Genomic DNA, 16,187 nt, shown 5'->3' on the forward strand with positions numbered 1-16,187 from the left:
CCCAGCTATAAATTGTGACCGGTATAAAGAGGCTGACAAGAGAGATGATCCTGACATGTACAAGCAGTTTCTGTTCTAGATCGAGCCATAGTGTCTTGTTCAAGCCACACAGCCTGGACCAAATAGGGTGTGCTGGAATGAGAACTATTCTTAGCTCTTGGATGTATACTTGGAAACTAAGTAGGGTAGTTGGTGTTCCAAAAGCAATGGCTCCCTTGAGAGAAAAGAGGCGACAGAAATATTAAGCTCATTACTGCTTTGGAAGAAAGTTTACCACATTTAGTAAATTACACATTTTGAAGAAATACGGTTTCCTGTATAGATTTTATTCAAACTATACATACTGTAATGAATTGGTGAATGAATTAATTATTTTATAGAGCATAGGTGTTGAGAACAGGATAGATTTTGTGTCATGGCAAACTTGAGACAGATCAGACTTCAGTGTTCAGATGGCTAAATGAGCTAATTCTGTGTTTAATATATTTCAGCTAATGGAGTGCTGCGTCAATGCCCTGGTGACATCTTTTAAAGAGACTATTTTAGCTGAATGCCAAGGCATGATCAAACGAAATGAAACAGAAAGTAAGTGAAGCTTCAAAAACAGTGCAGGATGAACTCAGCATCAACTGCATAAAAATAGATTTGTTTGTAGATATATCAAATTACTGTTTTTAATACATGGTGGCAGTGTTTTGTAGATAAAATATTACTGCTCGTGGACAATTTTATCCCACAAAAAATGACCATCATTGGTTAGTATGTTTTTATATCGCTTCTGAAACTTGTGTGTACAATACCCTAATTTGAATGACTGGATCGCTCTCATCTTACTTGAAAGAAAAGAATATTTTGTGTTGTGTTTTCTTTATTTTTCTTACAACTTAATTTCCTCATGTTGACCAACTCTGATAAATGTTGCAAATGTCTTCTGTTCTATTTTAATAGTTCAGATATGCTCCCCTTCTATTCCAACCCCATCTACCCCCTTCCCTCTGGGAAAAAAGTGAAGCATCTCTTTACATAACTGTTTTTCTGAAAAGCAGGGAGAAATTTTTCTTACTCTGATTATTGGTGCAGGATCAATAGGTCAATGAACAAAATATCTGCAAATTTTTCATTTGGTTTTATAGCCAGTATGTCACTGAGTATTAAAAGTTAGCTCTGCATGCCGTTTTAAAGTTTTCAAAAGTTTTTTCAACTCTGCCATAAATTGGGGGTAGTGTGATTCAGAAGTCTTGTGTTGGTCTTGTATGATAAACCAAACTAGGTAAGTCATTAAAGTGTTATAATTCAAGTAGGGAAATTGAAAAAAAATAAAAGCTGAAATCACAGGTTAATTTTTTTTTGAAGTCTCGGTATCCTGCAGCTTGGGAATATTTACTAATGTCTATGTGAAGTTTTCACTTCTATGCAAATGTGAAACCTGTTTTATGACTTAGAACAGTGTAGAAAATACTTCTAAAGCTAGCATTTCAGAAAATATTTGACCTCAAAACTATGTCATACTGATCTGTTCATCTAGCAGCATGATTTCTGGCAGTAGTCCAGAGCTAAATCTAGAAAGCCACCAAACTTCTTACGAGTGTACATTACAGCCTTTGGGAGAATACGGGAGGCTTATTTAAATGCAGAGCTTCAGAAAGGTTCATCTATAACATCCAAAGCATCTTTCTTTAGAAACTTGTTGAAGTATTCACACAGTCCTGTCTTTCCTTGTCACTATGTCTGCCCCCAATACAGCTTGGTTGCAAAATACTTCCGTTTAGTATGTAAGAACTAAACCATCTCTTTAAAATCTTTTTTTTTCTTTTTTTCTTTTTTTTTTTTTTCCCCTAGACCTACCTATGCTGTTTAAAATGTTATTATGTAGGATGCAGATGAATAAAAATGTATTTAAAGACTGGACCTATATATAGATTTGACAGTATCCTCTGCTGTACTTCACTTATGCGCATGTCTTTCTGATAGTATTCGCCCCAAAGGATTTCATGACGTTTTCTTATTAAACAGCATCTGACAAAAAAGGACTGGTTTTTTTGGTTATGAGCTGGGCACTACTGTAAAATACTCTCTTACGTTAAGTACTTAATATTTACATGCCATGCAAAGAAAGGAGGCCATAATGTTCCCCTACTAAAAACTATCAAAGATGTTGTAACTTGCAAACACTCTTCAGAACTGGCTTAGTGCATTTTTGTTTGCTTATAGTATCGGGGGTGGGAGGCCTAAATTTTATTCTTGAAGTACTTTATAACAGAAATAAAAAGTACACTTGGCTTTTATGAATACAAAATGAAAACAGGGCTTAAGTGCCCCAACGACTACCATATGGATTTCTTTACCTTTCGGTGTCATAATGTATGCTGAAAGAAATTCCAGTGAAATGTTCCTTTTGGTTTTGTAACTTTGAAATCTGTCTTGGAAGCATCTGGGGTTTTTGGGTTCCTACAGTTTTAGGGATGCACCTGAAGTCTTCCTTTGCCACCATTTATTGGGAGAAACCACTGAATTTTTTTTTCTTGACTTATTCGTGCCATCCCTAGTTTACAGAAACAGATGTCGAACCCTGTAACATATCTTCTTGTTTCCTTTTTTCCACTATCTTTTCCTCCCTCTCGCCCTTTTTTAAAGTACAGATGAAAAGATCCAGTGAAAGTTGAGCGAGCTTTTTGGATTTACCCTATGTAGAACAGTGCTGCCATCGCTTACAGTACATCTAACTTGCACTAAGAACATCTCTGACTTCATTTTTTTCTGGTTCCTGAAATCACATTGCTTAGCCCATTGTGAGTTGTATCTAGCAGCATTGCAAGTTCTTATTGAAGGTTGTTTTTATTAATTTTCATTGTTATGTTCGAAAAGGAATTTTTTTCTTCTCTGTGCATTGCTTTTCCATTTGGTTCTGCAGCAGTTGTTGGGATACAGACATCGATAACACACAGGTCATCCTCAGCGGTGACAGGGTCTCGATGTTGCTGACAGAAGTATTGCGGAGGAGAAAACAAAGGCAGGGCCTCTGGCTTTTGTCACATTTCACAGTAGATATAGCATTGAGGAGCTAAGTGAAGCTATCAATTTTTTTCTATCAAAAAAGAACTGGAGTCCATGATCAGTTTGTTCTGCTTCATTCAGCAGAGTCCTTTGCTGTGTTTAGTTCAAATCTCTGTGGTTTCTCTAAAGCAATCTGGTGGGCTTAATCCAGCTATTCCTTTGTGGACAGCTTTGTCAAGATGGTTATTGATGTTTCAGATCTTTTTTTTTTTTTAACAGTGTGGAAGTACCTTCACAAAAAGTAGACAAATAAACCATATCAGTTCTTAACAGCTTTTGAACTGGTAACTTTCAGAAAAACTAAATAAACTCTTTGGGAAAACAGAAAGGGGAAAAATGCTGTTTACCTTAGTCAGTTGTGGTTTACTTTAGAATTTGGCGTGCTTTTAATTAAAACAAAATATTGTAGATGGTATTGGAAGATACACAAAGACAGTTCTGTTTGGCTTTAATTTGAAAAAAAAAAAAAAAAGCTTGAATCCATACGATTTCCTGTATAAACTCCTGTAGGCTTCCGACTGAGAGACACCCATTTTTGCCAGGGACTTCAAGGCAGTTATACTAAGAACCTGGACTTAATCTAAATTGCCATTGAGTTTAGGGGGTTTTATTCAAGCTTGTGATGTTATATGCACAAGCAAGTATTATGTTGCAATAAATAGCTCTTTTTGCCTTCAGAAGAGTCTCCTTGTGGGACCAGAATTAGAACCGTATTCAAAACATCTTTCCTTTTAAGGGATGAATTGGGTTATCTGTTCTTTACATATTCAGCGTTCCACTTGAGATATCCCTAGCAGAAACGCAGTATATTTGGTTTTTATGCAGGTCTTTGACTGGTGGCTTTATCAGTATTTGTATCTTTCAGAGTTGCATTTAATGTTTTCACTGATGGATAAAGTTCCGAATGGCATAGAGCCTATGCTAAAGGATTTGGAAGAACATATTGTTAGTGCTGGACTTGCAGATATGGTAGCAGCTGCTGAAACTATTACTACTGTAAGTGTATTCGGTTTTAATAATGATTAACAAACAACTTTGCAGAAGTTAAATACTTTCTATTTGTGGGACATACATGTGAATGGCAAGTAATCTTGAAGATTTTATGTTTAAACATCAGATTTTGATCTGCTGAAAGTTTTAAATGTCTTTAGAATAACGTTTTTTCTTACGTTTTCAGTTGTAGCTTTAGGATGTGAATCTAATTTGCAGTCAAGAAAACGTTATAAATTAAGTGCATGGGTTACTTATACAGTAGGATTGTGTTAGTAATCTGAATTAAAAAGGTGTAGTCAATTTTTCCAGAATTCTAACTTCCTGATGAAATTTGAAATTTGATTTCAATCTAAGAGTCATTTCTTCAGTGTGGAAATTTAGTGTTTTTCCCACTGTTCTTTTTCAGCTTTTTGTCATCTTTTTCTGTGAGTCTAGGAGGTCTGAGTATCTGCAGCAATTGGGATGTGCCTTTTATTGATCCTTGAAAACTTTTTTTTAATTTTAGGGGTGGTTATACAATATTTGAAAGTTGTATATTTTTTCTGTGTGTATATAATCGTTTGTATATTGGAAATACTATCCTGAAAGTCTGTGCTGAGGCTTACATGCTGTAGAGCTCTTCAGTATAGAGAATAAAGATAAAATGCTCATTCACCATTTGCAGGCTTGAGGATACTACATTATTACAGATCAGGGAATTACGTGTAAGCTCACACTGAATTCTGTGGAGCCTCGTTTTTATATTCAGTTTTTGCCTCTTTAACTTTAGGATTCTGAGAAATACGTAGAGCAATTGCTCACACTATTTAATCGATTTAGTAAGTTGGTTAAAGAAGCTTTTCAAGATGATCCAAGATTTCTTACTGCAAGAGATAAGGTATGTGTTTCTGCTGATCATTTGTTTTCGGTTTCAGAATTGTTGTAATTCATATTATGTCTCTGAAATCCTTGTGCCCATTCACTGTTAAATCTAGAAGCTGCTCTTGCTCTAGTAAATAGGCAGACTAAAATATAGATGAAACTTACTACCAACTGATTAGCTTTTAATTTGTGTGGTAGTCATGCATAAAGTTGCATTTGTGTTCAGCTTTGTAATGTTGTAGAGCACATCAGAAGATGATCTTTGTGTTGAGCACTTTAATGTCAGGTTCGACAATATATTTATGTTTGGAATTTACTGCATATTTGGGTGTAGTCAGATGACTTCAGGTATGCAACCTGCTCCATGCAATCCCTTCCTAAATTGTTGCTTAAAGGAAAGTAGTATGTTAATGAAAAAGAGGGAAGCTCAAAACATCATTTAATGGGAAACAGATTTGAACTCTCATATTGTAAATCAAATCTGCAAACTTTGGGCTAATAAAAAAAATTAATTTCATGTTCGAGTAATCTGAAAACCTTTGATTCATATGTTAGAAATTGAGTGAAACACTAATAATCTGTAATTATTTTTCAGGCATACAAAGCAGTTGTGAATGATGCTACAATATTTAAACTTGAATTGCCATTGAAGCAAAAGGGGTAAGCCATATAAACTTTGTGTGAATCAAAGTTTTAAAATTGTTAAAGATCGAACTCTTTTAAAATACCTCTTCAAAAAGTAACAGTGTGTTTAAAAGTGCTTTGTGTTCTTTGCATTCTGGAATTTCAGATTGCTTATCAGCCAGCCTCTTCATGCGGCAGTGGATCAACAGATAGCAGGCTGTTTAAACTCAAGTTTATTTGTAGTAATTGAGGATCTATTTTTTTGTGGTAATGAGTCAAGTAGCTAGCTGAGTTTAGTAATACCATCCTGGGTTATTAATTCCAAAAACCTGAGCTGCGTAACTGCCGCAACTTCAGTAGAAGTCCTGGGGAAAACTGAGGCAGTAGCTTTATGGGAATAACTGTGGCTGATGAAGGTGTAACCATCCACAAGCTGTTTACCATCTCCTGTTCTGCCAGCTGTGAGTGTGAGCTGTCTGGGTTAGTTCCTTTTTGTTGCGGTGCAGGTTTAACCAAGCTAGTTTAAACAACTGCCAGTACCTTAAGTAGGCCTGTGGGACTCGAGAAGAAAAACCATGCTTACAGTAGCCACTCTAACTCAGCCAAGAGAAGGCAGCAGTCAGTTAGTGGCTTGTTAACGTTTAACATGTGGTGTGCCACTTGAGTAGGAATCTGTGCCTATCTAGGTGGTTGGGAATGCTTATATAAAGTTTGTAGTCTGGTTTACTACAGAAGCAAAGCTAATGTAGCTGGGCTGCCAGCTTCCCTTTCCAGTTACTGCTGTTGAGGGGTGGGTGCGTGTAAAGACTTGTTCAGCACTTTGGTTCTTATTCTGTGTTTGATTTTTGGCCTAATGGTAAGCCTGGACAGGGATTAGCCTCGCTGGCTTTACATTATTGGAGGAACACCTTCAGAAGAAACTGGATCTCTGCTTTGTATAAGTCATATAGATGTAGGCAAGGTAGAGGAGTTTTTTAGGTCTCTGCTAATGTTTTCATTTCCCCTGGAAGCATCCAAATCAATTCCTCATTCAAACTGTGGTTCACTCCTAAAGCTAAACCTGCCTAGTGATTTCTTAGAAACCACCACGATGGTGATGGTCTTCTGTTCAGCATTCTTCTTCCCAAGCTCTTTCAAGTTGTCTACGTATGCAGCCTGGTTTAAGTAAAATGAAACTTCATCCTGCATAACTTGTGCCATTAAGTTCAGCCTAAAAATGTGGAATTTGATAGTTTTTCATTGCTGTCAGGATCTTGAAGACTGCTGTTTGGAAGTGCCGGGGAACACATATATTAAATAAGGGTTCTGTCTTGTAATAACCAAAAGACTAGTGATCTGCTGTTACTCCAAATGGTGTTTAGGAGGACAGAAGACACTAGCCTGCAAGCTGCTTCATGAATTAAAAAGGAATTAAATTGTCTGAAGAGTTTTAGCACTGTCTGCAGTAGTCAGTGAGAGGGTGAGAGAATCAGCAAGAACGCTGGATTCCTGAGCTTCCCCACAGCTTCGTACCTGCTGTCTTACTCTCTGCCTTTGTTTTGAGCCCTTGGGACTAGCAAGTTGGTGCCATCTGACTCCAGGCACTATTTTATTCACTGGTCTAGACACAGGCTCAGAACCCAACCTCGTGCTTGCATGTGCTTTGAGGAACCACACAACTGTCTACTGTAGCATCCCTCTTGTTCAATCTGCTTTTAATCTCCAAGCTGTTAGTCTGCTGTTTATACCTGTTATAACATAATTTTACCCTGTCACTATGCGATAGATGTGTTAGGTTCTGCAGTCTGGGAAATGCGGTGCAGGAGGCTGCTCTTGAGACTTTTGTTAGAATATACTGACAAGATGAGTGAAACATTTCATTGCAGCATTTGTTAGTTCTTTACTATTGCCGTGCAATATTTAGTTGTTTCAAACTATATTTTCAACATAATCCTTCATTGTTAGAGTTCTAAAATTAAAAGCAGATGGAATGATCAAGCTGTAGAAGCTGCCTGAAAATGTTGGGTAGTATTTATTCTTTCAAGAAGAAAAGGGAGTTATCTCTAATTTTTCATTAGTTTAACAAGGATATGAATTCAGCACCAGGATCCTTGTCAAGGGGATCAGGAAAGAGTGGTCTGTCTTGTTTACAGTGTGACTGCTCCAGAATAGCAGGATTCTGTATGGTTTGAAGATATGTTGTTCTTCTTTTATTTAGTGTTGGATTGAAAACACAGCCTGAATCCAAATGCCCCGAGCTTCTTGCTAATTACTGTGATATGTTGCTAAGAAAAACACCACTAAGCAAAAAACTAACCTCTGAAGAAATTGAAGCAAAGCTCAAAGAAGTGGTATGTTTTTGCTTCTACTTCTCAATTATTCTGAAGAATGAATTTGTTTGTTTTATTGTCTTGCGTGGTCGAAGCCTTAATCTTCAAAAATGGCTATGCAAGGTGTGATAATGGGGAGAAGTTTATTATGTCATCAAGTGTGTGTGCGTTTAAACCTTGTAAATCACGCAGCGTTTCATGTCTCTGTCAGTTCACAAAATTAGTGTGCTAAATGAATGCCTATATCAGACTGTAATGTATTACAGTAACTACTGTTAGCCTAGGCAGTAATACAGGAGACTTCTACATACTGGTGTCAATGTCTTCTCTGATTTAAGAGGAGTTCTTGATGGTTGGCAAATGAAGAAAGTGGAGACATGGTATTATGAAAGATTCATGGCTGATGCCTGTGGTAGTATTAACACAGTTACTCTTAAGCAACGTCACGTGGCCTTTTTCTACTTCATAGTCTGCAGTGCTTTCAAAGCATTCAAAGACTTGTCTGATGATGCAAATAAATATTAAAATCTACTTTTTTGACAGCTTTTGGTACTTAAATATGTACAGAATAAAGACGTGTTCATGCGTTATCACAAAGCTCACTTAACAAGACGCCTGATATTAGATATATCAGCTGATAGTGAAATTGAGGAGAATATGGTGGAATGGCTCAGAGTAAGTAGTCAAACATCTTTCTTTGGTTGTGCCTTTTGCTTGTGATATTAATTCCCACTCTTGAACGTAGATTAACTTCTTGCTTAGGTGAGTTCTATCTTAAATTGCAGGCCACATCTTCTACTTCCAGTTTATTGCAATACTTTGTGAAAGTAAAGCAGTTTAGCTCTTGTCTACAAGAAATGTTGATCTTGATAGTGGCAGTGATAGATTTTAAAATACTTCACATGTGATTATCTGAAGGCTTCTGTATGCCATACGCAAATGAGAAAAATTCAGTGTACTTGTTGTTTAGGTATGTAAATAGTTTGACATCTGTTCTAATTGTGAAATTTTACGTAGGTTAGAATATTATTTGCATGCCTTAAACATTCCTTCAAATCTAAGAATTCACTGATTCCTAAATGCATGCGTATGTTCCTCAGCACTTGCTTTTTTTTTTTAAAAGAATCATTGTATGCCCTTAAGGGGTACCCATTTATGATCCATGCAAAACCCCTTTATTTTGCATTGCAGATTAACTGTTACTGTAAAGTGATGATACTTGTGTACTTTAATGTTCTTTTTTTTGTAGTTTATTATTTTAAAAATAAAGCTTTTTGTTCACAGTTGTCGGTGTCACAGTTTAGTGTTCTGTTTGTTTATACAGGAGGTAGGAATGCCAGCAGACTATGTAAACAAGCTGGCTAGAATGTTCCAGGATATCAAAGTGTCTGAAGACTTGAACCAGGCCTTCAAAGAAATGCACAAAAATAATAAACTTGCTTTACCAGGTATCGTTTTCAAATGATTTGCTATTTTTCATTTCTCTGAGTGAAAACTAATTCTGTTGAATCTTGGGTTAAAAATTGTATCAGCTGCAGGTGGAATATAGTCTTGAAGACATTGTTACCCTTAGATTGGAGGTGTCTGTAGGCTCTGCTTTCTCTTACAGTTGACACTGGAGCTACATCATTCTGTAAGTTATTGTGGGTTTTCGTTACAAGCAGTCTTGTAGATACAGACTCTCTACTCCTGTAGATAAATTCCAAGCAGGGGCTTTGAATCGGAATCAACCAGGTGATTGCCTGAACTACCCCCTGCTTTTGTGTCATTCTTCATGTGTGCTTCATGCTGTGCTGCTCCTTTATCTGCCAGCAGGAAAGCTGGATGCATGCTATGAAGAGCTTAAATCACATTTCTGAGATAAAATTTCACTGATGAGAGAGGCTGAGGAGCATCCAGCTTTGGACCTACCACTGCTGAAAACCCTTGAGTAGTGCTTACAAGCATCAGCTATAAAGCTGCGTCAGGGCTTAAGGACCTCTGCAGAGGCAAGCCAAAAATCCAGAGATTTCAATCAGTGTTGCTGGCAGAAAGCCAGTGGTGCATAAATAAAGTACCTTAATGTAGAAGTAGGTAGACACCCTGCTACTTTCTGAAAATCCAGTTCTCCATAATTGTATTTAGAGTAGGAAAAAAAAAGTATTTTGCTTATCTGTTGCATCTGGAGATTCGTATAAACCCATACTGTCTTACAGCTGACTCTGTGAATATTAAAATTTTAAATGCTGGTGCCTGGTCCCGAAGTTCCGAAAAAGTGTTTGTCTCGCTGCCCACGGAATTAGAAGATCTCATCCCAGAAGTTGAAGAATTTTATAAAAAGAATCACAGTGGTAGAAAACTGCACTGGCACCACCTCATGTCCAATGGAATTGTAAGTGTATAGTTCTCCGCCTGTCAGTCTCAATGACTGTGCTTTCTGTGTGTTTATAATAGTAAAAAAGCTTGTGACCCAGAAAGATTTGTAAGTGAAATCGTCGTTCTCCTCACAGATAACATTTAAGAATGAGGTTGGCCAGTATGACCTGGAGGTAACAACATTTCAGCTGGCTGTGCTGTTTGCATGGAACCAAAGACCCCGAGAGAAGATCAGCTTTGAAAATCTTAAACTGGCAACTGAACTCCCTGATGCAGAACTTAGGAGGACTTTATGGGTATTTCCCTTTCTCTTGAAACAGATTTCTTCTTCATTTTTGTTCTCTGAAATACTGGATTAGTATTTTTAAAGCGCTGTCAGATAACACTTTGAAACTGAAACGTGAACGCCTTTTTTGCTAATTAATGGGTTGTAATGCTGGATCCTTGCACTACCGCTGGGCACACACAGCCTTTACATTAACACATTCTCTCCACCCGGTATTATCTAACTTAAGCTTTTGGAAACAGCAAGATCTTTTTGACCATATGCTGCCTAAAGCACACAGTTACGACTGTTGTTTGTGGAGCGGGACTGGTCTAATTCTAGGAAATCAGTGGCATCTGATAAATATACGTTGCTTAAAAATAACTTCAGTGTTTGCTCTGTCAGACTTTTAATTATTTAGCCCAAGAATAAAGAGAGAAATCACATAAATCAAACTTAACACCACTTCTGTAGCCATGAGTTCATGCATTTTACTTCTTCGTATGATTTTACTACACTAACCCATTTCAGAAGCAGATCTGGTAAACTGTGTCCCCTCTCTGGCTTTTCTAGTATCTTCGTGTTGCCCTGTAGCAGCTCCAAACAAGGCTACATGGTTCCCTTACTACAGTCTGCACAGCAGTGAACTATGTTCTTGAAAAGTAATTGTTTCCATTTAGAAAGTCTGGTGTTTTATTTTCATTCTTTCCCCCCCCCCCTTTTCTCTGTAGTCTCTTGTAGCATTTCCAAAGCTGAAACGTCAGGTTTTATTGTATGAGCCTCAAGTCAATTCACCCAAAGACTTTACAGAAGGAACCCTCTTCTCGGTGAACCAGGAGTTCAGTTTAATGTAAGATAACATTTGAAAAGTAAAATAACAATGTACTATTTTATAACTAAAGGAATTCACTTTACGTTAACCTTCATCCTTGAAAGTTTTCAAGATTCAGCTAGACACATGCTTTGCTGCCCTGTCCTCACTTAGTTTTGGCAGGAGTCGTGCTTCAAGTAGGCAGTTGGACTAGATGACCTCCAGCATCCCCTTCAGACACATGTTTCTGTGGTTCTGAGTTTTGTGAAATTAAATTTCTTAAACACCTAGGGATGAGGTACAAAATTGCAGGCTTTGCTGTCTTCCTGTTACTAATAAACCCGTGAAATTTTACGTAGGAAGAAGGGCACGTAAGCAGAGCAGTAGTGCTGTATTGATGATTACACACAAAGTTTCAAAAGCAGAGTGAAACTGCTTAATAATATGGCATGCTGTCGAAAGCCGGGCTTTTTGGTGTGGTTTTCATGGAGAGGAGTGTCTTTATTTCAGTGAGGACTGCAGTGCTCCCTTACTGGTGCTTTGAAATCCTTCAGAGCATGAGATGGAATAAAGAGAGAATAGCTAAATGGTACATACTGCCTTCAGCATGTTTTACTTCGGGTCTTGCCTCTCTCTATTGTGAATGACAGTGATTAGAATGGGCTCCATGCTAGTAACCTCAGCTTCTGGGCCTCATTCCCAGTAGCAGCTGGACATCGGCATCTGTTGACAGAGATGTGACGAATCTGCTTTCCTGGGGCTTAGTTTCTTGCCCAGGGCCATGACGTTTGTCCTGTCATCAGGATCATGAGCTTTGGGAACTGATGAGAGGGTGTGACAGAAGAGGTGGGCTGTGCAGAAAGTTTGTGGGTGACCACTGAAGACTGCCATCAGCTTTCCTTGTTACAATAGTTGATTTTTGTCCTTTTTTTTTCTACTAGGTAGACAGTTCTTTTGACGGAATATTAAGTAGTCCAATTTCCTGAAGTTTGTTGTTAAAACTTCCTCCAAAGAACCCTAGTTTTACATCATTAAACTGAAATACATTTCTGTGGAATTTTATTCTTTAAAATAGTACTGGTAACTTTTCAACTTTGGACACTATCAGTTTCAGCTGATGGATGTTTTTGTATTGCAAGTATATTCGGGTTTTATTTTGCAGAGACGTTGGCACTGAGTTTTGATGTGTCAGCCAGCTATCTCCCTGCTGCAGTGCTAATAGCCTGTAAATACCTGATAACGTGATGGTACTCCTTGCTGCTGTAGTTTAAGTTTAACAGGAATTCCTTAATTGAAAATGTCTTTTTTGCTTATTTTCACACACTACAACTTTTTCAGAAAAAACGCTAAAGTTCAGAAAAGGGGCAAGATAAATTTGATCGGTCGGTTGCAACTTACTACAGAGAGAATGCGGGAAGAGGAAAATGAAGGAATAGTCCAGCTAAGAATATTACGAACACAGGCAAGTAAACTGCCAGAGGAATGTAAAGTGCCTCTGTTTCTTTTGTTATGTTGCCACTACTGCGTGCTGTCCGCATTTGGATGCTGAGGTACAAAATGGATGCTTCTGAATCCCATTGGAACTTAACTTTTGCTGTTTGGCTCAGATCCTTTGTGAATGCCGGATTTGGGGTGCGTGTTTGTGTGCCTGTGGTTATCAGCCGCCTGTTCGACTTACCAGGTCCTTGTTTTGGAAGAGGACAAAGCAGATACTAAGCAAGCGGGGAACATAACTCTGTAGTGGTGGGTGGCAGCAGCAGGTGGTGAAGTTGACTGACTTGAGCCACCAACCTGAACAAACAGCACTGTTGATCTTGAGATTTCTTTGACTGCTCTGGGTGAAGGGAGTAATCTTGGAGATGGGACTACGCTTTGGTAATAGCAGTATGACTTTTTGAGAGGCCTTCTCTTTAGACGGAGCGTTTATAAGTACGTCTTAGGTCTTACAGACTGCAGCTTCCTGCTTTTTAGTTGGTTCTCCTTCAGTCAGATACTCAGGTCCCATCTTTTGAGCTGACAGTTCTAAAAAAACCTGATTTTTTTTCAGGCATCAGAGACCATTACCAACAATGGAGTCTCAAAAATTTTGTCTTACCTTCAAATTGCAGGTCTGTCAGTCAGATTAGATTACAGGCCATGCATGTTGTGAATTGTACCACCTGACTTAACGTCTTGGCCATACTTTCAGCAGGATTAATGCCTGGTTGTATTTATGAAATGAGAACTCCTTGTGAGTTCCAGTTTGACATTAAGTTTGCATTTCATGAGGTATTCACAAGGTATGTCACAAGGCCCCCTGCAAATGGTGGCTTCTGCTCGGAGAGTGAGTGAACATTAGGGTTTAGTGAGTAATTCACACTGTCTAGGTATAAGATTAAGCTGCAGATTCTCCTTTGACTGGACTTGTCTTATCTCTTGCATCTTGCCAGTGCTGCATTCTTTTCCATTCTCAACTTCTTTGTAAAAGCAGTTTGGCATCCACTTAGGCTAAGAAATGGAGCATATATCTGATTTTTTAAGGAAAAATAGAGATTTCCCTGCTGTCTTGCCTTACCAGGAGCCCCCTATTAATGCTGTGTTCACTTTGTCGCTTCACCCAGGCATTTAAAAAAAATTAATTTCTTTTTTTCCTCTTGTCCCCCACCAGGAGGCTATCATCCAAATAATGAAAATGCGGAAGAAAATTACTAATGCCCAGCTTCAGACTGAACTGGTAGAAATACTGAAAAACATGTTCTTGCCACAAAAGAAAATGATAAAAGAGCAAATTGAATGGCTTATAGAGCACAAATATATCAGAAGAGATGAGTCTGATATCAACACCTTCATATATATGGCATAATTTGAGGACTCTGGAGGATGCTGAGAACATGAACGGAAGGGTGCTTGGACAGACAGCTGCCACAGTTTGTGCCGCAGAAGGACTTATTTTGACTTTTGTTACGTATTAAAATCCCTGCCTTACCTTACAGAGGACTATATTTTGCCAATCTCATTCAGCTAGCATGATGGCATTCCCTTCATGTTGCACACTTTTAACAGCATGCTGTTTTGTGGGAAACTTGCATTCATGAAGAGCCCATTGTGAACTTTTTAAAGTAGATTTGATTTACGCCCACCAGGAAGAATACAGGTTTGGGTTTTTAGATGACCAGTACTTGCACAAGGAAAAAATATTCAAATATTCATGCACTGAGGAACTGCTATTAGATTTGTTTTGGGTTTGGTTTTTTTGTTTTGTTTTTTAAATGCAATTAGGACTAGAAGTAGCACTTTCACTTTTATGTTTTGGATCAACAGAGTAATGTACTGTCCACCTTTGATCCTTTTTATGTAATAACATTTGAGAGACACAAACACATGCATCACAACTGGTATGTACTTGTTACAGTTAAGACCTGTTGGCTAGAGCAGTGCTTCAATCTAGTAACTGGATTTTAATAATTGACACATAAGTGACATAAAAGTAATTCCAAGTCATGGGTGATATTTTTCCTTAAGCAAGAGATCATTGTTTTTAAATTGTTTGCTGTAAACAAGTGGATATACATTATTTGTTACCTTATTTGGATGAATGATTTGCTACAATCCTTTTTGAGAAGGTAAAGCTTTCTTGAATGACACTTCACTCTAAAAGCAGTTTTCATGGGTGGGTCTGTTATACTGAACAGAAATATTAAGTGTATTTCCTTGTACATTTAATATTTGTATTCCAAATATTTAAGTATGACTACATATATCTGAATGCATTAAAGAGTCATTGATGCACAACTCCCCCAGAAAGAAAATAATACTTGAAGATCCCTGTACTAATTCCTTGTTGGTAACTTTATATATACGTGGAAGGTTAATCCAGTTGGACTGGTTTGTTGCTTAGAAGTCAACATCTTTGTATGAAAAACACCCTCTGCTTTTTATGTTGAAACTGGCAGGGTAGGAAATACAATTCTAACAAAAATGGTAAAAAGCTAAGGACAAATACCTTGTTTAGTGTATGCAGAGAGAGTGCCAAATACACGTCAGGAATTTAAACTTTTTAATGTTACCTTTTCTGTTTTCAATCATCTTAAGTAGTCGTTTGGCACTGCCTGCCTCTCTGCTACTCTGAAATGTCCCAGCATGTACTGGACTGATAACGTGAATCACTGGAGCAGAGTGCCTGTCTGGGGACGAAAGGTAAGTTGTGCTTTACGCAGTTCTATATGAATATTATTCTTTAAATTGCAAGTCTGTAAGGTTGGGGGTTTTTAAATTAACCAAGTACAACATCGGAAGATCTCGTCTTTTTTGATGATTGAAGGGGGGAAGAGGATTCAATTAACTTTAATCAAAAAGGAAAACCTTCCAGTAAGTAAGAGGAGTTTTGCTTTCACATGGTTGCAGTAGCGTATACAGTAAGAGTGGTTTAAAAGCAAACTCTACAGAATGGCTGTTTGCACCCTTAAACAGGCTGCGTGCTCTGATACTAATGTAAATGCCAACGTGACTGCCTGAGAACAGTGTGTACTTGGACATCTGTTTGAGTAAGAAATTTGGGGTCGTGAGGATTTTGAGAACAAGAGGTTGAGAGGAATGGAGACCTGGCCAATTCCAGTTGACTGAAATCCCGCAGCTTATGTTAGATGCAGTTACTGATACTCGAAGAAGGTAAATGCTCTTTAAAAATATTGCATCTTTCACGTTGGCCCGGTGGTGTTGCAGTTCAGAATTACAGGCAAGTGATGCTCTGTGTAGTTAGCTAGTAAAACTATTTGAACATTAGAAAACAAAATTCTAATAAAAACCTTGTGCTGCAAGACTTTCAGTCTTTGTAATTTAGAAGTAATAAATGCTCACTTGGGATAATTGAGGGAAAACATGGCAGTCTGAGCATGCTCTTGTCAACATAAAAAAATCCAGCCCTTAACCAGAGAAC

At 37.9% G+C, this 16,187-nt stretch overlaps 1 protein-coding gene across 3 annotated transcripts in view; it reads left to right on the forward strand.

The window, feature by feature from the left end:
- CUL5 (cullin 5) overlaps positions 1 to 16,187 on the forward strand; it is a 32,715-nt gene extending 16,528 nt beyond the window's left edge. The window contains exons 8-19 of one of the 3 annotated variants that reach the window (XM_086476038.1): positions 492 to 585; positions 3,920 to 4,050; positions 4,817 to 4,924; positions 5,504 to 5,568; positions 7,730 to 7,862; positions 8,385 to 8,516; positions 9,166 to 9,289; positions 10,037 to 10,212; positions 10,331 to 10,492; positions 11,193 to 11,311; positions 12,611 to 12,734; positions 13,920 to 16,187. In XM_086476038.1, coding sequence (XP_086332164.1) covers positions 492 to 585; positions 3,920 to 4,050; positions 4,817 to 4,924; positions 5,504 to 5,568; positions 7,730 to 7,862; positions 8,385 to 8,516; positions 9,166 to 9,289; positions 10,037 to 10,212; positions 10,331 to 10,492; positions 11,193 to 11,311; positions 12,611 to 12,734; positions 13,920 to 14,114 — 1,563 coding nt within the window. In that variant the 3' untranslated portion in view covers positions 14,115 to 16,187. Of the gene's footprint in view, positions 1 to 491; positions 586 to 3,919; positions 4,051 to 4,816; positions 4,925 to 5,503; positions 5,569 to 7,729; positions 7,863 to 8,384; positions 8,517 to 9,165; positions 9,290 to 10,036; positions 10,213 to 10,330; positions 10,493 to 11,192; positions 11,312 to 12,610; positions 12,735 to 13,919 lie in introns of those variants that run through there. The other 2 variants (XM_086476044.1, XM_086476051.1) reach the window with 2 other exon arrangements.

Source organism: Leptosomus discolor, chromosome 1 (assembly GCF_034619465.1).
Source record: "Leptosomus discolor isolate bLepDis1 chromosome 1, bLepDis1.hap2, whole genome shotgun sequence".
Taxonomy (NCBI): Eukaryota; Metazoa; Chordata; class Aves; order Leptosomiformes; family Leptosomidae; genus Leptosomus; species Leptosomus discolor.